At 35.4% G+C, this 23,507-nt stretch overlaps 1 protein-coding gene across 1 annotated transcript; it reads right to left on the bottom strand.

Moving 5' to 3' along the window:
• Nucleotides 1-7,414: 7,414 nt before the first annotated feature.
• On the bottom strand, nucleotides 7,415-22,639 carry LOC128200340 (uncharacterized). Its single transcript, XM_052893462.1, has 3 exons — nucleotides 17,575-22,639; nucleotides 14,804-14,948; nucleotides 7,415-7,544 (listed from the first exon to the last, which is right to left on the bottom strand). Exons 1-3 carry the CDS (start codon nucleotides 22,637-22,639, stop codon nucleotides 7,415-7,417), a joined length of 5,340 nt encoding a protein of 1,779 aa, XP_052749422.1.
• Nucleotides 22,640-23,507: the final 868 nt, after the last annotated feature.

Genomic DNA, 23,507 nt, shown 5'->3' with positions numbered 1-23,507 from the left:
GAATGGCAAACAAGCTGACGGTCCACTTGATGGGAAGTGGTAACCGTCGCCTATAGACATGAGCGGTACTATGGACATAACAGAGTATACTGTTTCGCCCATGATACCCCCCATGCGTTGCCATTCCTGAGGACTCAGGTGTTTTTTTTTATTGTATGAAAATGGAGTGGTAACCCCGCCTGCGCTAATGGGATACGCTGGCGGAGCACCAGTGAAGCGTGATTGATGAAGATGAAAACAGGCCAGTTAGCCCATCATGATGAATTCATCAGAAATTAACCATGACAGTTTCCAGGGAGAACCGCGAGGAGGTTGACCTGGTTGGGTATATTGCTAGCAATGGGATTCTCAGTCTACATTAGTAACAATCCCTTTTCCCCCCAGGATTCAGGTGTTATTCCTCTGTACGCAGTAAATTCACGCCATATTCCACCCTTCAAACCGAAACACAGCCATACAAACACAACTGCTTCACGGTAGAAACACGAATGTTTGTTGAAAAATATGAAGATAACGTATTTAGATTTACCAGAGGGAGACTTTGTACAAAAGTCAATGGCTTGGGTACGTCTGTCCCATTCGTGTTCCGGTTTGAAGGGTGGGATATGGCGTGAATTTACAGGGTACAGAGGAATAACACCTGAGTCCTCAGGAATGGCAACGCATGGGGGGTATCGTGGGCGAAACAGTATACTCTGTTATGTCCATGGTTACCACTTTCCATTAGGTGGGCCGTCAGCTTGTTTGCCATTCTAAGTTGTATAAAAAAAAGAATCCCTTCCTTTAGAAATCCTAATAAAAACAATGTTCTCATACGTACATTATCTAAATAACAAAAGACAGATTCAAATCTCAGGTTTCACAAAGTACATTACTTTTTAATACTACAATTTGAGATCATCAGGCGAATTCCCATGTACGTGCTGATATCTCGTGACAGATCTGTGACCATGGGAAGAGCACGGGAGCCGCCATTGTTCACACACACTGACACCATGCTCGATAGAATGACTGCGGCATCTGAGATCGAATCCCAGGCCGTAAATATTAAATTTCATGTATTAATTAGAAATTTTAATTATTTCACATATCATTTATAAATTTAATATCTTTTTTTTTATGGCGAATGAGCATGCGGCTCACATGATGGCAAGTGACTACCGCCGCCTATGATCGTCCATATCGGTCGGATATCTATATTCGAGTACATTAAAAGTCTGTTATCCAATATTATTTTTTGGATAACAAGACTTTTAACATATTCGTTATTGGGTCAGTATATATAAATCTATCTATCTATCTAATCTGATCTGTCTAAATAAATAGATATTGCTATATACATATTACCCACACCTAGTCCATAATTATTTAGTTGAACGAAGCAAATAGTTTATGGAAAATATTTCTGTCTCGCAATATATCGTCATAGTCGTAGAATACTGGCGGATCTTTATATGTAATATTTGTCAGATCCGTCAGTATTCTACGACTATGACGATATATTCCTTCAAAAAAAGATTAAAATCATTCTATCTTTCCAATTTTGTTTAAATATAAAAAAATATTAGAAAACTGTCATCATTGTGTTCTCTTGTATTTGATATTTATATGTTGTATTTAACGTACATACATATATATACATACACATATACACATAAACGTATTTATTTTAATTTCTGTCTTGCACCACTACTGCCCACTCACTACTTCCTATGCCACTGCGTTAGGTTGACTGGAAGAAATCTCTTTTAGAGATAAGTTCGCCTTTGCTAACATTGTTATTAACTTATTGTTGTTATTGTATATTTTAGTGCAATAAAGAATATATATATATATATATATATATATATATATATATATATATATATATATATATATCATTTCGTACTAAATCCGTCTCCCACTCCTTATAAATTTCTATATTTTAGATTATATAGATCGGGTATCTCCATATAAATGCCTCTAGAAAAGCGGGTCAACTTTTCATACAACTTTTGCGTGATACACAATAAGTGATTCGTTTATAACTATTATATTTATTTTGTCTTACAAATTCTACATCTTTATTATACGCAAACACTCATTTTATTTGTTTAATAATTAAATATAGATATGTCAAGGTATATTGTGTGCGTAAGTATATAGAACACTGCTAAAAAAAACAGCTAATTTGACAATTAGCTGACAAAAGATGATTCGTTTTTGAGGCTCGACGCTTTATCTATATAATTTAAATATGTTAGTTAGTTATAAGTATGTAAACATATAATTATTCAATAAAATTATTATTCTCAGTAGAATAAAAAGTAAAACGAAAAAAACACAATTACTCTTTTACAAAGTCGGCTAAAGGGCATCTCATACAGACATTAATTAAAGATGGCTCAAATGTGAAAGCAATTAACAGACTGCATTCCCTCACCTTACCCGGCCTGTCTAGGTAAGCAGGTTCGAGTCCGGCGCCAGATATGTGTTTGTATGTTACCCACTTTGCCGCAGAATGTACGGAATGGCATAAATACATGCTTTACTATATTACTATTTATATTCTAAGTTTCAACCGACTTCAAAAATAGCGAGGTTTTCAATTTGATTATATTTTTTTTTACGTTTGTTACATCATAACTCTGTCAGTTGTAAACAGATTTGGATTTTTTTTTATTTGTTTTTTTTTTATAACACAGGGGGCTCGTTTGCCTTTACCTGATGGTAACCGACTACCGCCGACATAAACATAATGGATTACATTATACCTATTTACCCAATTTTAATGTAAAGTTTATTCTTGCACTTTATATCTTATTATTGTTATCTATGTATTATAACACTAATTGGTTGCCTTGTATTTGTGTAGTCCATGGAGATGGGGCACTGGTGACTTGTAACACGGGTTCTTCAAAACCTACCGCAAGCGCCAGTCTCTCGGAAAATTGGTCTTACATATCAAATTGTACCTCAAGTTGTCACTTTATACTACCTTTCGTGAAGTGAAAATATACCATTCATTCATTCATTTAATACGTAATACCATTTCTAAGTCGGTAATTAGAGGCATGAAGAATAAGTCCGGATAACCAAATATTCGGATTATTTCGGATAATCGAGATTCTACTGTAATAAGGTTACAAAAAAAACAATCAAAATCGGTTCAGAATGGACAAGGTAATCGCCTAACTAAGCCATAAAAGACCGAATAAATTGAGAATTGAATCTTTTTTTAATTAAACTTAACTCTTTTTTTCATGATTTTTTTTTTATTGTTAAAATAAACCAAGGTGATATAATTCATGTTCAAAAATTAAAGGAAAAATGGTTAAAAAAATCAATTTGACAGCTATGTTTTTTTTTTTCTGCAATGGACATTAAAAAGGTATTCAGACACGATCAACTTGAAGTGAACTTGTTCTTTTATATAATTTTTGGGCGTTCAATGTTATGATGGAAATTTCCACCATTATGCAAAGAAGGGTTAAAACATAGTCATAGTTACATACTCGAGAAGGTTGAAACAGTAATAAATATCAACATAGAATAAACAAAGGCAGTTTAAGTTGCTAGTTGCATACAATACACAATGCCCACTGGCGACCTTGCTGGTGTAGTGGTCTGACACACCGCCTCGCCTCCCAATGGCCGTGGATTCTATCCCCGAAAAAATCTAATATTTATCTATATATATACAGAAAATATAGTCCGGTCGCTACAATATTTATAATTCCAGAACAGCTGGACAAATTTTAATGAATTTTCGAATTGGTTGCTGAAGAGCACAATAACTATTAATATATTAAGTATTATATATATATATATATATATATACTTTCCTGGTTACTCTGTTTGAGTCATAGATTGTCTTATTTGCACTTTTAATACAGTTACTTTATATATATATATATATATATATATATATATATATATAAAGTAGAGATGTATATATATATATATATATATATATATATATATATATGTGTATAAAGTAACTGTATTAAAATTAATTGTTTATAATATATGAATATATTAAATATTACATTTTATATTTCCTCTATTCAATAATGCACCGCCTACTTATTTCTCTGTTCGCCCAATGGTCGACTGGTAGAGAACACCGTCCGGTGTTAAGTCCGCCATATGTACATAGACAAGTATGAACTAGTTGACCGCCTGCCTGATGGAAGGTGGTTAAATTTGTCTATAGACGTGAACAGTATCATGGCCATTACAGACTATACTGTGACGTCCTTGATACCCATGATAATCCATGAATGGGGATTACTACCCCCACTGCTAGCAATACAACCTGTCAAGTCGACCTCCTCGCGGTTTCTCCTGGAAACCATAGTGCTCAGTTCCATGTGAATTTACCATGATAAGCTAAGTGTCCTGCTTTCATCCTCACCTATCATCGCTAACTGGTGCCCCGCCAGTGTATACCGATAGCGCAGGCGGAGTTTTTTCTTTTTAATGGGTGATAATGGAATGGTAACCCCACCTGCGCTATCGGGATATGCGCTGGCAGGGCACCAGGGAGGGATGATAGGCGAGGATGAAGCAGGTCATTTGCCCATCGTGACGAATCCAACAAGAATTGTTCACGATGGTTTCCAGGGGGAACCACGTGGAGGTCGACCTGATATTGCTAGCAATGGGGCTATCAAACTCCATTGCTTACAATCCCTTTCCCCCGCGCAGGCGGGGTTACCACATCATTATCATCCATTAAAAAAAATCGTATTTAGTTAAGACGTAAGTTACCACAGACAATACATATATGGGTAAAAGTTCTAATTTCAAAATACCAACCGGTTGTTACATCAATGTTAGTAAACCTATTCGTAAATGTCCATCTTTAGTAAGTTAACATCCCACATGTGTTTCTACCGTGAAGCAGTTGTGTTTGCATGGCTGTGTTTCGGTTTGAAGGGTGGGATATGGCGTGAATTTACAGGGTACAGAGAAATAACACCTGAGTCCTCAGGAATGGCAACGCATGGGGGGTATCATGGGCGAAACAGTATAGTCTGTTATGTCCATGGTACTGCTCATGTCTATAGGCGACGGTTACCACTTTCCATCAGGTGGGCAGTCAGCTTGTTTGCCATTCTAAGTTGTATAAAAAAAAGAATGCTCTCAACAATAAGACCGCTTTACTGTACATATACAACTGTATCGTTACATTTATTAATTGTCTCGCTTATTCCTCATATATTTTTTTTTAGTGGGTGATAATGAAATGTTAACCCCACCCGTGCTATCGGTATACACACAGGCGGGGCACCAGTGAAGGATGATAGGTGAGGATGAAGCAGGTCAGTTAGCCCGTCGTGACGAATTCAACAAGAATTATTCACGATAGTTTCCAGGGGGAACCACGTGGAGGTCGTATTGATAGGGTATATTGCTAGCAATGGGGCTGTCAAACTCAGTTGCTAACAATCCTTTTCCCCTCTATTCCCTATATTGTATAATGCAAATATACTCATTCATTCATTCATTTAAAGTTCTCAAAAATATAAAAAAAATGGGCATTGCATCAGTGGACAGACTATATGATACAAAAATAAAGGCGATTTCAAAAGTCTCTCCTTTTTGAAATCGGTTAAAATACGTGTTTGGCGTAAGTACACACGTGTGTGGGAAGGTAAGTAATTTATTTTCGTTACATCAAATTGTATTAAAATGCAAAAAATGCTGATGTATTACAATGGATTACAGGGTAATAAAATTATTTACGACTGTCACCTCTGTACTCTGTACTTGTGTGTTCCAATTATTCTATATTAACTCTATCCCGTGGCTGTATATCTGTCACGCTTGTTTCCCATTAGGGTAGGCAGAAACAATGGAATGCCAAATGCTTCGATTTAAACAAAACTCTTTGTAGCGTCGTTAGAGGCGACTATAGGAACTTAATGGTGGAGGCCTAATAAAGGAATGAACACCAAAGTCTAACTGGATAGCAAAGGCAGACTATGGGGGAGCCTAGGTAGGTAGGCCTTCAGTAGGGGATAGTTTTTTTTAATGGGTGATAATAGAATGGTGACCGCGCCTCCGTTATCAGGATACGCTGGCGGAACACCAGTGAGGGATGACAGGTGAGGATGAAAAGGCAGGTCAGTTAGCCCATCGTGACGAATTCAACAAGAATTAACCATGAAGGTTTTCAGAGGGAACCGCGTGGAGGTCGACCTGATAGGGTATAATTGCTAGCAATATATTCTATTAGACCCCATTGTTAACAATTCCTTTCCCCCCAGTAGTGGATAGTTCACGGCTGATATGGTGCCGATGATCTCCTAAATCAGTATATAAAATATCTTATATCTTAAGGTGACTAAGGGAGGGCGAGGGATGGGCAGCAGCGTCCCTCTTAAAACATCTCCAAAGCCTAACTGCGGTTGCCAATCCACCTGCCAACCGTAGAAACTACTGGCATAACCCCCACAAGGTGGAGGATAATGTCCAGCAGTAGGCAGTTAAAGACTGATATGACGATTATGATTTGCTAAGGTAACCGTACAGGAAACATGGCTCGCTGAGTAACTTGGAGCTTTTACATACTGCTTGCTATTATTGCTATGGAGAGGGCTACGCTCGGAGTTTCTTTCTTTTGACAGAATTCGAAAGGAGGATATCCGAAAAAGAACCAAACTGAAGGATGGCAGGTAAGGACGAAAGCAGGGGATCTATCATGAAATTAAATTCCGAATTTTCGGACTCATTTTTGTGTTTTTGTTCATACTGATATCAGCCAGTAAATGTAGCGTAACATTTCGTTGGTCATAAATCTTATTATAAAAGTCCAAAGGAACGGACGGAATATATATATATATATATATATATATATATATATATATATATATATATATATATATATATATATATTTTTATACAACTGAATGGCAAACAAGCTGACGGCCCACCTGATGGAAAGTGGCAACCGTCGCCTATAGACGTGAACAGTACCGTGGACATAACAGAGTATACTGTTTCGCCCATGATACCCCCATGTGTTGCCATTCCTGAGGACTCAGGTGTGATTCCTCTGTACCCAGTAAATTCACGCCATATCCCACCCTTCAAACCGAAACACAGCCATGCAAACACAACTGCTTCACGGTTGAAACACGAATGGGACAGAGGTACCCAAGCAATCGACTTTTGTACAAAGTCTCTCTCTGGTAGATTATATAATGAAAATGTAATTTTTTAAATGTAATTTGATATAACAGTTCCTTTTCACTGATGTCTTAAAGGATTTGGATGTATGGAATATTATTAGAAACCATACATCATCCAGATTGACACTGGCTACATTATCACTGGTCGTGTTTTGCTGAGCAATCGGGTTTTTTTTTTATTTACGGAGAAAAATATATTTATTTGGTGGCTCATCATCATCACCATCTTTCTGTCCTTATCTCAAATATTTGGGGTCGGTGTAATATGTTTTTATTTGTATTACACAAGACCTTGGCTTCTGGTTTCTGTCGGCCTGTCTGACCTCAACCCTATTTGGGAATGCATTTGTTGGTGGTATCCGCCACCTGCAGTAAGGATGAAAGGTTTAAGGAAAAAAACAGGAGACATTGGGAATAAGTAAAGCAAGTTGGTAAAGAAAGAAAATGAATAGAAGTAAATCTGTCACTAAATAATATGATTCATTTGATAAGTACTTGCAAGAAAATGAGATGTTACATTAACGATCAGCTTGTCAAGAAGACATTTTTAAAAAATTGCCGCGTTGATGACTGTAAAAATGGTGCAATAAAAAAAGTAACTGCCCGTAGACCACATCGGTGTAAAAACAAAAACACTGGCAGGTTAACATGGGAACAAAATATTAATGTCGCTTAAAAAAAAGAGTGCACGATCGGCACCGCGGCGAGAATGCGTTCTATTTTTAAAACGCTGTCAATTTTAATTTTTTCCCGCCATCATGTCCGCTACCATGAAACACGTATTCGATTTTCAAACGATAGCATTATTTCGATGCTGCATCGATGGGAATTCTCATGGACAGGTTTATTTGCAATCCCTAAGCATTACTTACTTATATCTGTCGACAGACAGTATTTATTGCTTGTCGATAAACACTAGTATTTGTGGCTTTGAGCTTATAATAATTTAATACATGGTTGCTACTAGTTATACGCTTAGATTATATCAAAGATTATATAGATAAAGCATCAAGTGTAAAAAAGGACAACTTTTAGTAAGCCATACTTATAATTGGCAACACATATCTTTTTTTCTAATCAAAACATATGCATTCCTTTTCAGTGTTGCAAGTAAAAATAATAACTTAGATTAAAAACTTCCCAGATCAGAATGATTTTTAAATTAGAATTGGGAAATATTTTCTGATATAATATACAAATATATGTGCATATTACTTACAAATGTATTGATTAAAATGGCGGCCATTTTCAATTATTTGAAAACGAAAACATAAATTTATGTCTACATACTTAAATATAAATCATAGTTTTTGCAAAAATATGCATTGTTATGAATGATTGTGAAGAATTTATCTGGGTTTTTCAAATATAAGATTTTTGTATTTTTTTAATTCAATCTAATAAAATATGCTTTCTCCCTTACTATTCGGTAATAAATTTACATTATGGTAACCCTATTCACGCAGCATAGATGAAAAAAGTTGATCTGTTTTTGCCGTAGCAATTGTATGGAGACACTATCTATATAATCTAAGTTACTACGTCATTTATTTTGTACTATCTCTTTGCTAGTTACTTCGTAAGCGTGAATTTAAGAAGTATGAAATTTGCATATTGCATAAAATATATTATTTCTAGACGGTATATCAAGATAAGCAATCTCTTACATTCGATTACATTGTTATAATTTATCTACACTAATATTATAAAGAGGAAAGATTTCTATTTTTGTGTGTATGTATGTTTGTAATTAATAAACTTAAAAACTACTTTGCCGATTTCAAAAATTCTTTTACCATTAGAAAGCTACATTCACCCTGAGTAACATAGGCTATATTTATTGCTAGAAAAGATTAGGGATCCTTACTAAAACTTTAGTAACGTAACTGAAGGTGTAAAAAATGCTATAAAATATCTTTCGTCGCGTGCGCTGCGGAAACTATTGGTGATAGAACAAAAGTATGTTCTACAGTATTGAAGAAAATATCAATAACTACAAAAAACTTCGCGACACTATATGTCCAACTATTATCGTTATGTCACAATAATAAGTTTTTAAAATGTTGTAAAAATGTCCACCCGTGCGAAGCCGGGACGGGCTGCTAGTTTTGAATAAAATAACTGGCGAACTTAATTCTGTAACAGTTTTTTTGGAGCAAACCCCGAGTTGAAAGAAGCACTAATTAGCAGCGGGCAATGTGCGTACAATAAGGAGAGGAAACAGTATTGTTTTTTTTTAGTCAAATATCAAATTTCTTTCCCCGAATCCATACGATTTTCTTCGAGAATTTTTTTCCCAACATTTTGCGATCTTAAAAATTTTTTCTTAAAATTGGGGAAAAATATCCAATCTGGCAACGCTGTCACTAGTTGTCATTGCTAACAATCCTCTCTCCTCTCGTCTCTTCCCCCGAAATAGAGGTCGCCTTGTTCCAGTTACTGATAAGATCAAACAATACTCGTTGGTTTTATATGCGAACTAAAATAAGTGAGTGTCGAGCTTTAGAACAAAACAAATTAAAAAAAAAGGTGATATATACGTATGTGTTATTTGATTTTATCGCTTTAGAAAAAAACCGGAGCCGAATTGAGCCGAACGGAGTCGAATGGAACCGAACAATTCGAACGAAATCCAATGGCAATAAACAGAACGGATGATAGGTAAGGATGAAGAAATGAGAATTTAGAGCAAGAGACAAAACAGAGGGCCTACCATGAAATGTTTTTCGAAATTTCGGAGCCAAACGAAACAGAAATTTGATGTTAAAATTACATAATACATGCCGTTTGGAAATATTAAAAATGTTAAAATATTGTTCCTTTGGACTTTTATGATAGGATGTATGACGAAATGTTAAACTCGTGAAGGCGCGTAAAGAGGTGTCTTCAGTATTTGCCACCTCAGTGGTATAAAAAAACAGTCATGCAAGCACATTGCTTCAGGGTAGAAACATTAGTGGGACGTGGGTAGTCATACAAAATTGCAGAAGACTTTTGTGCAAAGTCCAAGTAGTGCGATAACAAAATAATTCAAATTTGGAATATGTCCGTTGACAACAATGTGCAATAAATATTCCCCAGAGAATTTAATCTCGAACAATTGTTATTTAAACTCAAAAATGACAACCTTATTCGTATTAGTTTAAAATTCAAATCGCTTTGAAGTCCCAAGATTTACAATACAGCGATTTATCGATAATCGTTCGACAGTATTTACATGTACTAAGAAATAGTGATGTGACATATATATTTATATAATTTATTCACGACTTTGGTCGACATATAAAAAATCTTTCGCATCCTATAGGCCAGTGTTTCCCAACCTTTTTTGTGCCATGCCCCACTTGAACAATTCTAAATTTTTTATGCCCCCATATATAATTTTTGCCGACAAAGTTTACTTGACGATCAAATTGCCCAGTTGATATTTTAGTAACGTCAAAAGAAATTATATCTAATAAGTATTTACAGCATTTTTTTTATTTACTTGTTTTGTTAAATCTGGCACCGATATCTACTCGTAGCATTGCATTTAAATGGCCCGAAGCAAGAGGGTTGAAATCGCTTCAAGTCCATTTTTAATTGGCCCCCTGTGGGGCGTAGGCCCCACGTTGGGAAACCCCGTTATAGGCCATTGTTGTAGGGAAATAGTCGCGAAAATTGCACGATATTTATTATAAATTTTCGTTTACATGTTTTGTATTATCTAAAAGCGATTGGCGAAAGAATAATACTGTTGCTTCTCTATAGCAATTTGGGATCTAAAATTATTATTATGAATTAGTTCTGTCTACTCATAAAAATTCACGCGGGCAAAGTCGCGGGTTATAGATAGTCACCTATAGATACTTCCAACTAGCGGCTTCTTTGCATGCTGTGTTCTAGTTCGAAGGGTGAGATTATGGCCGTGAAATTACAGGTTACTATGACTCAAGAATTTCATGTCATAAGACGAGTCTGGCTCTAATATTGCATGTGTTCTATACGTATATTTATTTTTTATACAGCTTGTTATAGGATAAACAAAAGCGGGACAGAATTACTCATGCAGACGATATTTGTACACAGTCTTCAGTATCTAGGTTAATTTATAAATATATAAAATAAATACATTCTACTAATAAATCAATCGATTATAAATACATATATTATGGTACTAATATGCTGCAATTATAAATCGAGTTCATTCCCATCACTAGCGTATGAGACAAAACAAAGATTAACAAGTGACCGGCGCACTATTCCCGGAATTTTACTTATTGTTGTGTTCATAATTAATGGCACGGCATGTTCTTAAGAGCTTAAACAGTGGAACGTTAAATATTTTCTAATGACCGGACATCTCGGGCGAAGATTAAGGTTTCAATGGGAAAATCGCTTTAAACGGCGACCAGAGACTAAAGAGTGAAATGGAGGCCATTAAAAAATGTTTTAGTGGTGGAAGCAGTTTTTATGGGTACCTACTACTTGGAAATGAATATAAAACGATTGGTTACTTGGCTGTGTGGTGACCACTAAGCTAAACGACAATCTTCTGTAACGTGTAAACGTACCTAATTTTATAAATTCATAACCATAGACAAATTTCCGCCAAAAAGTCAAAAAGTTTTAATTAATAGTGACTTCCAAAAGGAATTGAGAGAGGTCACTTCCAAAGATTACATTCACATTAATTTTGTCACAATTTAAGTATTTTATTTTATTTGCGAAGCAATAATTTATTAACGCGATTAATTTCCATAACGTTGTGATCAAAACTTTGCACATGTAAAATAAATCAGACGCCATATTGATTTATGATGGTCATAGATGAATAATACCCATGTGTAGATTAATAAAAGGGCGCGCTTTTGAATAATGAGTTTGTGTAATCCTGAATTGAATACGTATCATATTTCATATTTTTATTCAAAATTTGATATAATCACAAAAAAAAAAAAAAATGTTTTTGCAGTGGCTTAAAATACAGATGATATGAGAATCTCATTCTATTAGATGGGAAGTCACTTAAGTAAAAAATCCAATGTTGATAAACGTTTTTGAATCATTGCAACATCTCGATATGATACATTTAATTGGCAACAATACCACACATCAATACAGGAGAATTGTAAATCTATTTGTTTTGGATTTAGTTTGGAAATCTCTACATTGTATAAAACACAGTCGCTTCTTACTGTTTGTACGTTTAGATCTTTTAAACTACGCAATGGATTTTAAAGCAGTTTTCATCAATAGATAGAATGATTCAAGAGAAAGATTTATACGTGTAGTTTAATATACGTTTGTGCTAATTTGTTGAAATATGACGATAATTATTCAAGATGTCGGAAGAAATCAAATCTACTAAAATATCTTCCATCGAAAATGCTGAAATAAAATAAAATAATGTATGATAGAACCGTTCCTCTTTATTAGGGCTACAAAAAAGTCAGCGATGGCGTTCTATATTATACAAATTGCTTGTATGTATTTTAATAAAAAAAAAAATACAAATTATGTGAAGCTATTTTGACGGCTACAATAGTAATATTATTAACTTAGATTATATACATAGATAGAGAATAAAGCCTCAAAAACGGATCAAGTTTTTGTCAGTTTATTGTCAAATTAGCTGACTTGTTTTTTTCTCAGTTTTTTTTATATATTTACACATAAAATGTATCTTAACGTATTATTTAATAAATATAATGAGTGTTTACGTATTAAAAAGATGCAGAATTTATAAGACAAAAAAAAAATATATAGAAGTTATAAAGGAATCACTCATAACTAAATATATATCATGTAAAGTTGTATGAAAAAGTTGACTCATTTTTCTCGAAGCATTTCTATGGCGATATTAGATTATATACTCTATCTATATAATCTAATATTACTAATATATAAGCCTTTTCCATAAAAGAAGCTTTGCCAGTAGTTGCTAAACTTGGCAGGCGGGTTGGCAAACGCAAAACCCCCATTAGACATTTTAATAAACATGTGTATAAAATTTTTTTATGCAACTTAGAATGGCAAACAAGCTAACGGCCCACCTGATGGATAGTGGTAACCGTCGCCTATAGACATGAGCAGTACCATGGACATAACAGAGTTTCGCCCATGATACCTCCCATGCGTTGCCATTCCTGAGGACTCAGGTGTTATTACTCTGTACCCTGTAAATTCACACCATATTCCACCCTTCAAACCGAAACACAGCCATCCAAACACAACTGCTTCACGGCAGAAACACGAATAGGACAGAGGTACCCAAGCAAACGACTTTTGTACAAAGTCTCCCTCTGGTATAGCTATGATATAGTTAGTTAAATATAATATAATACCATAATGATTTTATTTACGATTATTATTATTACTTTTTACGCAATTGAACCGATTTTAATAATTCTTTTTAAAATCGATAGCGTCTATTCCCGTGTTGGTCCCATTTTATTTTCAGCGCCCTTATGAGAAAGAATAAGACAGAGCATGTCGCGATCTTATTCTCTCTCACAGACTAATAATATGTCAGTGATACCGATTCTAAATATTAATTCTCGATTTATCTAGTGGGCCAGAGCAGAAAATCGGTCAAATCGAGTCGGACATATGCACTGAGGGTTCCGTGCAAATTATATTTAAAAAATATCTATTTTGTGATGTAAAAATTTATGGTAATCGGATTGTTCCTTTTTACTCTTGCTATAAAATATTGCTTCTTGCCAAATTTTTTGAGTCTATGTCAACGGGAAGCCCTATAGGTTTTCATTCTTTAGCAAATGTCAAAATAAACGTCAAATCCGATACAAACGGTCATATTTTTTGATTGCATTGACATAGAATCTTAATTTTTTCAGAGCCTCAAGAGATTGCAGACTTGGGTATTTGACATTAATTCCAGTTTGATATCTCCACGCGTTCCTGAGTAAAAGGGACTTGACAGGCAGACAGACGGACAAAGATAGAGTTCTAAATTAAATATTTTTACGTCACATGGCTGAATGCCAGAGGGAGATTTTGTACAAAAGTCGTTTGCTTGAGTACCACTGTCACAGTCGTGCTTTTGCTGTAAAGCAGTTGTGTTTGCATAGCTGTGTTTAGGTTTGAAGGGTGGGACATGGCGTGAATTTACTGGGTACAGAGGAATAATACCTGAGTCCTCAGGAATGGCAACGCATGGGAGGTATCATGGGCGAAACAGTACACTCTGTTATGTCCATGGTACTGTTCATGTCTATAGGCGACGGTTATCACTTTCCATCAGGTGGGCTTGTTTGCCATTCTAGGTTGCATAAAAAAACTGCAGTCTTTTTTAACATTAGATACTTTTAATGTAATAACTTGTATGCAGGCAAATTAAGTTATTATTCATACATTCATTGATTTATTCATTCATTGAACAAAGTAAAGTCTTCCTTCAGTTTTCCTTTTTAAGGCATGGAAATCTAATAACGTGCGAATCTCGAGATCGCTTGGGGCAATTCGGATGTTTTTTTTTAATAGTATTCGTTGAAGTCCAAGGAAAATTTTTATACGAGGCTCCCGTCTTCCCATTGAAAGTTACGGAACCCTAAAAACGTGAACGTAAATTCACATAACCATTTATTAATTGACTCACCAAAGAAATCATATTACACAGTCACCGCACGTAGGAGGGAAGGTTCCGTGTAGGACGATCATCTCGGATCCTGGCTGTTGGAAAGGCAGCCTTAACCCTCGACCGTAAGGTGCATTTATACTGTACTCTATTTAAATCAGGCTTGCCTTTTTTGGCGCAAAGGTCGTTCGCTCGGGTGTGGGTTTAAAAGTGTGTAAGACTAGGCTTATTACGTGGCTTCTACTGGGTAAATAAATGATGATGAAAATACAGCCGTTAACTGTCCATTGCTGAATAAAGGCCTTCCCCTTGGGGGGTTTTACCATAATTGCCGCTCTTGGCAGACGAATTGGTAACCGCAGTTAGGTTTTGGTGATGTTTCAAGAGGGAAGCTGCAGCCCCTGCTTCGATCGTTAAGTTCCCTTAGTCGTTTATTACAACACTTTTTTTTAACAAACAAGCTGACGGCCCACCTGATAGAAAGTGGTAACCGTCGCCTATAGACATGAGCAGTACCATGGACATAACAGAATATACTGTTTCGCCCATGATACCCCCCATGCATTGCCATTCCTGAAGACTCAGTCGTTATTCCTTTGTACCGTGTAAATTCACTACCATACCCCACCCTTCAAACCGAAACACAGCCATGCAAACACAACTGCTTCACGGTAGAAACACGAACAGGTCAGAGGAAGAACAGAAGAGAGTACATTTCAAATATAGATATAATGATTTGTGAATTATTTAAACATTTATTGTTGTTTTGACTATTTTTTTTATACCACTAAGGTGGCAAACAAGCATACGGCCCACCTGATGGTAAGTGGTTACCGTAGCCTTTGACAATTGATTGGTACTATTGCTCCTTATACCACTGTGTTGGATTAACTGGAAGAGATCTCTCTCAGAGATAAGTTTAACTCTGCTTACACTGTTTCTAATTATTATTATTATTGTATGTTTTAAACGTGAATCGTAATTGGCGTGAATTTACTGGGTACAGAGGAATAACACCTGAGTCCTCAGGAATGGCAACGCATGGGGGGTATCATGGGCGAAACAGTACACTCTGTTATGTCCACGGTACTGCTCATGTCTATAGGCGACGGTTACCACTTTCCATCAGGTGGGCCGTCAGACAGTTTGGCATTTTAAGTCGTATAAAAAAATAAATAAAAAACAATAATCCAATAAATAATATAAAAAAAAAAATTAACCGACTTAAAAAAAAGAGTTCTAGTTAGATCAAAACGTGTAATATTATAATAATAGTATTGTTATTTACAGAATAAGAGATATGTTCTTGTAGAAACACGAAAGTACAGAATCTTGTATCTAATAAGCACATAGAAACACCATTGTTGATATTAACAAGAGCGTGACGCGCTAGGGTTGTCTACCTTACGTTTGTTACTACAGGGATTAGGGAGTGGCGAACTGACAGCTCGATGCAAAGTGATAAAAATCGCTAGTACGAGGGGAAATAACGTAATCTGTATATTGGTATGTCAAGCAAAAACTTTGTACTTCTTTTTTATGAAAATCGCGCGGACGGAGATGTATGAAATTTGGCACACATAGAGAAAGAGTGAAGAATGGTAACATTTTTTTTTAATTATCCCTAAAATATATATTAAATTAATAAAAAATACACTACCCGCTGACATTGATGCTCCTTTTCACTTTGGATGTTGCTGGAAGACAACTCTATTACAGTTAAGCTCGCTTTTGTACATTTGATTCCACTCTGTCATATTTTTATAAATAATTGGTGTGTACAATAAAGTATATAAAAAAGTATTACACACACATTAACATGCATTTGACACACACGCACACGCACACGCACACACACACATGCATACATACTCTTTTGTTTATTGTTAAAGTCTATGGTCAAATTGAGAATAGATTAATATTGTTTGTTTTTAACATTATTCGTCTATAGTCTTACTGAATGTTAAACGTAACCATAATAAATTCATTAATTACATATGTTATGGTAGAATTTCGACTATGGGGCGACCACTAGTAATTAATGTTTTTTTTTATTCCACTACCATTAGTAGTGGTGAAGCAATTCAATAAGAATAACAATTATTTCCTTCGATATGTGAGCCGGGTCGCCGGCTGGTTTTTACCTCGCTTTTCGTAATTTCAAAAATAAGATAGGTACTCACCTGCGAACAATTCCAGCAGCTCTCTACAGGATCCGGGGTTCGATGGTCCGAAAGATGACACGGAGCACAGCCGATAAATATTATTTTTTAATTAAGTTGTAGGAAAGCGGCCAGTCGCGGTTACTCAAAACGAAGTTCGAAAAAGAAGGGCATCGGCGCGAGAGGGCAGCACCGACAAAGATCGGACACAATCGGTCCATAGCCCACAGATAACCACTAAAATTGCGAGCATGTAAAGTACCCATCCCTTATCCATAGCGAAAAGCGAGTAGGCGCAAATACTAATATGAATAATGTTATTAATTTTAAACTGGCGTCACCATTCTCCCCCAGCCTTGAAAGGATGCCTTTCAACATAACAACTATAACTATTACATCGCACTATAATAAGAAATTATACTAATATTTAAACTTTTACGGACTCCTGATGGAGTATCTAAACTAACTATAATTAAATAATACTATTGCATAGGAAGAGGACATAATTTCACGACAGGCCGTTGATAAGTACCATTTTTAGTCTTAACAAGTGCTATACGTACTATATTGTCCTTTCCCGGAAAGGTTTTAACTATCAGGCCAAGGGGCCAATACAATGGAGCAATATTGTCTTGCATTAATACAACAACCGTACCTTCCTGAATAGGCACTGACGGTGTATTCCATTTTTGTCTAACTTGGAGTGTGTGCAAATACTCGTTTCGCCATCTTTTCCAGAAAGATTGTACGATTTTATCCAATAATTCATACCGCTGCAGTAGGTGGTCAGACGATGTAATATTTGGATATGCAGGTAAATAGCTTAAAGGCACCACATTAAGAAAATGAGCGGGTGTTAAAACCCTGGGTTCCGAAGGGTCAGAACTAAGAGCACACAGTGGTCGTGAATTTAGCAATGCCTCAATCTGTGTGAGTACGGTCACCAATTCCTCATAAGATAATATTTGCTGACCAATTGTCCTATACAAATGGGTTTTCGTTCCCTTCACTATACTCTCCCAGCTACCGCCATGATGAGGGGCATTCCTGCAAATCATTTGCCAAGAAATACGGTTTTCCGCGAGCTCTTGTTTCCAATATTTTTTATACTCATTGGCTAAATATTTATGCAGTTCGCGTAAGTATGATTTGGCACCAATAAAATTGGTTCCGTTATCAGAGTGCATATATTTTACCGGACCACGACGGGACAGGAAACGCTTGAAAGCCGATAGAAAACTAGCAGTACTAAGTTCGGTAGCAAGTTCTATATGAACTGCTCTAGTAGTCATACAAGTAAATATACAAATATACGCCTTCTGGGCTTTAACACCACGACGACGCTGAGGCGTATATGAAATAGGTCCAGCATAATCACAACCAGTATGAATAAATGGTTTTTCTACTTGATTTACCCTACATGAGGGCAAATCAGCCATCATTGGAAAAAGAGCTTGAGGTTTTAAGCGAAAGCAAAAATAACATTGACGAATTCTCTGACGAATAATTCGTCGTGCAGATATAATCCAATAATTGCAACGCAAAAGGGACATTAATGTTTCAGGCCCTGCGTGACAATTCTTCCTATGATGGTAATCAATAAGAATGTCTACAATATGATCACGTCTGGGTAACAAGAAGGGATGTCTAAATTCATAGGATACATCTGCGTTATCCAAACGGCCACCAACTCGAATAACACCATTATCTAAGAATGGTTTCAATTGTCTAACTAAATTAGAACACAAGTTCGCAGCTGAAAGATCTGCCAATTCTTGTGCAAAATAAACACTTTGAAGTGCTCGTATTATGTGAATTTCAGCCTTAGATAAATCCTCGGCGCTTATAGGCCCTTTAGGTAATATTCTAGCAAATTTAAGTAAATAAACAACAGACCGAAGATATTTGCTCCATGATGAAAACTTGCGAGATAACTCAAATAATACATTCGATTTTGAATCACAAGTAGAAATTAAAACTACTGATTTTGCCTCTGGAATTGACTCACCTTGAGGTATAAAAGGTTTAATAGGCCATAAATCTTTCGGTTTACTTGCCCAAGGAGGGCCGTGAAGCCAAAGAGGGTGACTCACTAGTTGTGCTGGTGTTAGCCCTCGAGATAAACAATCACTAGGGTTATCTAATCCCCGAATGTGATAGAAATGTTTACTAGGCAAATTCTCATGTATTTTTGCCACACGATTGCCTACAAAAGTTTGCCATCGATAGGGCTCTGAGTGGATCCAACTTAATGCTACTGTTGAATCCGAAAATGCTAAAATCGTATGAACAGAAAACCGAGGCATGTAATTAAAAACAACCTTTTTTATGAGTTGTGCAAGAACTAAAGCCGCACATAACGCTAGTCTTGCAAGTGACACAATTTTTAATGGGGACACTTTGGACTTGGCACAAACCAAAGTGATTATATTGTCATTATTAGGAGTAGTAACACAGGCATAAACTACTCCGCCATACGCTTTCTCACTTGCATCAGCAAACCCAAGAATTGTCAACCTACAATTTTCTGTTACACCAATGTGACGAGGAAATTTAAGCTGCTCAATTAGGGGCAACTCACGTTGAAACTGATGCCATTTTTTAACAATATTTTCTGGGGGAGAATCGTCCCAATCAATCTTTGCTATCCATAAATCTTTAATTAATAATTTAGCGAAAAGTACAATAGGGGCCACTAACCCTAAAACATCAAACAACCGAGCAATATATGACAGTATATGTCGTTTAGTACATGGACGTTCATCATGATTAACCTGAAAGGTAAAATTATCATCGATGGGATCCCAACGTAGTCCCAAGATTTTGAAAGTATTGTCATCATCATCACTATCAAATGAGACACTCTGTGACAAATGCCTGTCTTCAGGTATTTCCTGTAATATACGATCTGAATTGGAAGACCATTTTGCCAATTCAAATCCCCCAGCCGTGAAGAGCTCATTTAACTCACGCACAGCATCGTTAGCTTTCTGTTCATTTATAATGGAACTAACGATATCGTCCATGAAAATATCACGAGAAACAATTTCTTTGGCAACAGGAAAACGATCGCCTTCATCCTCCAAAAGTTGTTGTATAGTACGTAACGCCAAAAAAGGGCTGGATCGCAAACCGAAAGCAACACGGTTATATTGATAAACCTTGATTGGTCCATTAAAATCAAAACGATACAAAATACGCTGAAATGGACGATCCTTTTCACGAACATGGATTGCTAAATACATTTGACGAACATCTGCCGAAATAGCAACTAGAAACAAACGTAAATTTAATAAAATAGAAAACAAATCCGCGTGCAGACTAGGGCCTGCATGCAAAATATCATTCAAAGACAAACCAGAGTCAGTAGGAAAACTAGCATTAAGAACGACTCTCAATTTTGTAGTAATCTTATCCTCACGAATAACAGCCCGGTGAGGAATATAATATGCTTTCTCTTGAGGCACAATATCTACTTCAGACAAGTATCCCTTTTTAAGGTGGTCAGTAATAACCTCATCATACGCCAACTTAACTGCTGGTTGAGAACGAAGCTTCGATTCTAATCGTAAATAACTGCGCTCTGCAGCCTTCAAAGAATTTCCTAAATTTTCAGAATCAAGTTTAAAAGGTAAAGCAACTTCATATTGACCGTAGCTAGTTCGCTTAACAGTTGATTTAAATATATCCTCAGCCTGTTTATCTTCTAGACTGAGAATAGGAGAATTTCCTAAGTCCTCAATTTCCCAAAACTTTTTTATTAAATTATTGACTTCATATGTAGCACAAAAACTAAGAGACGAAGTACACACTGTCGTAATAGGAGCATCACCAAGAACGATATAACCTAAAGTCGTCTCGATAGCACTCGGTTGGCCTGGGGCATTAACTATCTTACCCGGCAATAATACATTGGTAAACAATTGTACACCTATTAATAAATCAACTTCATTAGGGACGCTCCACGAATTATCTGCTAATGCAATACCCTCAAATCCAGATATTTTAGTAATATCTATAGGGCAAGTAGGCAATCTAGATGTAATATTTTCTAAAACAAGCGCTTCTATAGAATACTTTTTCCCATGTTGAATTGTGGAACGAAATACAAAATTAACGCTACCCTTTACAACTTGAGTAGAACCACCAATACCTTTAACTGAAGCTGATAAACTTTTATTGACAGATAAGCCTAGTCGTCTAGCACCCTTGGCAGATATATAATTTTTCTGCGAACCAGGATCAAGGAGAGCTCTAATAAAAATCTCTTTGCCATTACGACAAGCAGCAACAACCTTTGCTGTACCCAAAACTTCAGTAGTTGGAGATACAACTCGTTTTTCAGTTGACATTGTACACAAAGATACCTGATTATTTAAAACTTGGTGATCACCTTCACTTTCAAATTGAACTCCATTGTTCACTTTATTATTAATACATGGTTCAGTATTACTAAGAGCCACAGTGGCTTGCGATGGAGGCTTATTATTAAAATGGAGAATCGTGTGATGCTTTCCGTCACACTTACTACAAACATGCTGTGACGTACAGCGGGAAGACCAATGTTGAGAACTAAGACAATTAGTACACAACTTCTTATCTTTTACATATTGATACCTCTCAATGGGATTCAATTTTAAGAATTTATCACAATTTGAAATTTTTACATGAACTGCACTGTTGCAAAACAGACACTTAGAACGAGGATCACCAGTTGAAACATGTGCATGATTGGTACGCAAGCGATTACTGTTAGTAGATTTGCTAACAAATCTTTCATTTTTAATTGAAGGACGTGGTTGTGAGGTTCGATAGAGAACTTTAACATGTTCTCGCACAAAATGAACGAACTCCTCATAACCTGGCATACCATTATTATTCCGAATCGACATTTCGAAACTTCTTGCAGTATCAGGATCTAGTAACTTAAGACCCAAATGAACAAAAATAAATTCAGTTACATTTTCAAGCTTAAGTTGATTTAAGGCAGCAATTGTAGCTGCAAACTTATCAATAAAATCTTCCAGATTTTGTGCCGAAGCACCAACAAGAGGTTTCATTGAAAGTAACTGATTCAAATAAGAAGTACCCAATTCACGTTTATCATAATATTTAAGTTTTAACGTTTCCCAAACTGTTAAATAATTTTCCGCAGAAGGTACAACGCCTACAATTATAGACCTGGCTTTACCAGTTAATTGATTAAACAAATAATGTACTTTATCAGAATCTGTTAAATTATTGTTATCATGTATCATACGCTTGAAACTTTCGTAAAAGAAAGGGAACTGCTGTATATCGCCATTATAAAATGGTAACTCGATGCGGGGAATCTTCATATAATCATTACTATTAGACGTTACAGTTACAGCCTTTTCATTTAAAGGCTGTGCCTGAGAAGACTGGGATGACGCAGAAAGCTGATCATACACCAGGTTTATTTCACAGTATAAGTCATCAAATGAATCTAAACTCGAAAAGGAAGGTTCAAAATCTTTATTTAATTCAATATTCATCCAATTAATTTGTTCTACTATTTCCTTAAATTCAGAACGTAACTGTTCCAAGGTACGAACTTTACTCAAAAATTGTTTTTTAATAGTTTCATTTTTATAAATATCTGGTATTAAGTCATAAATGGCTTGCACCCGACTAAAAGAACGATCTCGTTGAGCTTCATACAATTTAATTTTCTTTTCAAGATCCTTAATTGGAACCATGGTAAGATAATTACTATAATATACAATTTAAAAACTAAATAAGATTTATTAACACCTCATATGTTTATATAAGAAACGATAATTATTTAAAAGTATTGTTTTTATAAAGTTATGTTTAATTTCAAGAAACCTAGTTAAAACTAACAAATTCTACTTCAAGTAAATAAATTATTTAAAATATTAAATTCCGTTAGAGAAACCTATAGGGACACCTCGTTATTACTAATGTTCGATTATAGGTCAATAATCATGTTTATTACAATTACCAATAGATAACCACTAAAAAAATTATGTATATTCTTAGTTCTCATAGTATCTATAGGTATGTACCTATACTAATTAAATAAAATTAAGTTAATTATTATTTTTCATAAATTCAACAAATAATTACAATACTCAAATATGTGTAAACGTTGTTTATACTTGAACAGGTATATAATAAATATCACTCATATCACTAAACAACAATTCTATTAACTTGCTAACACTTTCAATTGAATATAATAAATTTATGACGTGTCAGTAAATGCATAAACAATCGTTAAACAATTTTACCTAAACAACAGCAATATTCAAAGCAACACTTTTTGTTTAGTTAAGCTAATTTTGCATGGGATACCAATAATGTGGCGTTTCTTTTGAAATGAGATAAAATGTAAACAAACCGCAATGTAAAGGAATAGACCTAGCATATAGCAAATAACTTATTACTATTACAACTTCTACTACAAATGGCTACTAATTACATATAATTTACCTTTTGTACTGATACTTAAACTCCAGTATATACGAGAATATTTAAGTAATTAATAATCTAAATTAGAAAAAATATGACAAAATAATACTATATTTGCAACCGCTAAGTGTA

The sequence above is a fragment of the Galleria mellonella genome, unplaced genomic scaffold (genome assembly GCF_026898425.1).
Source record: "Galleria mellonella isolate WM207_F2 unplaced genomic scaffold, CSIRO_AGI_GalMel_v1 utg1753, whole genome shotgun sequence".
Classification (NCBI taxonomy): domain Eukaryota; kingdom Metazoa; phylum Arthropoda; class Insecta; order Lepidoptera; family Pyralidae; genus Galleria; species Galleria mellonella.
This window is presented reverse-complemented; position numbering and strand designations above follow the sequence as displayed.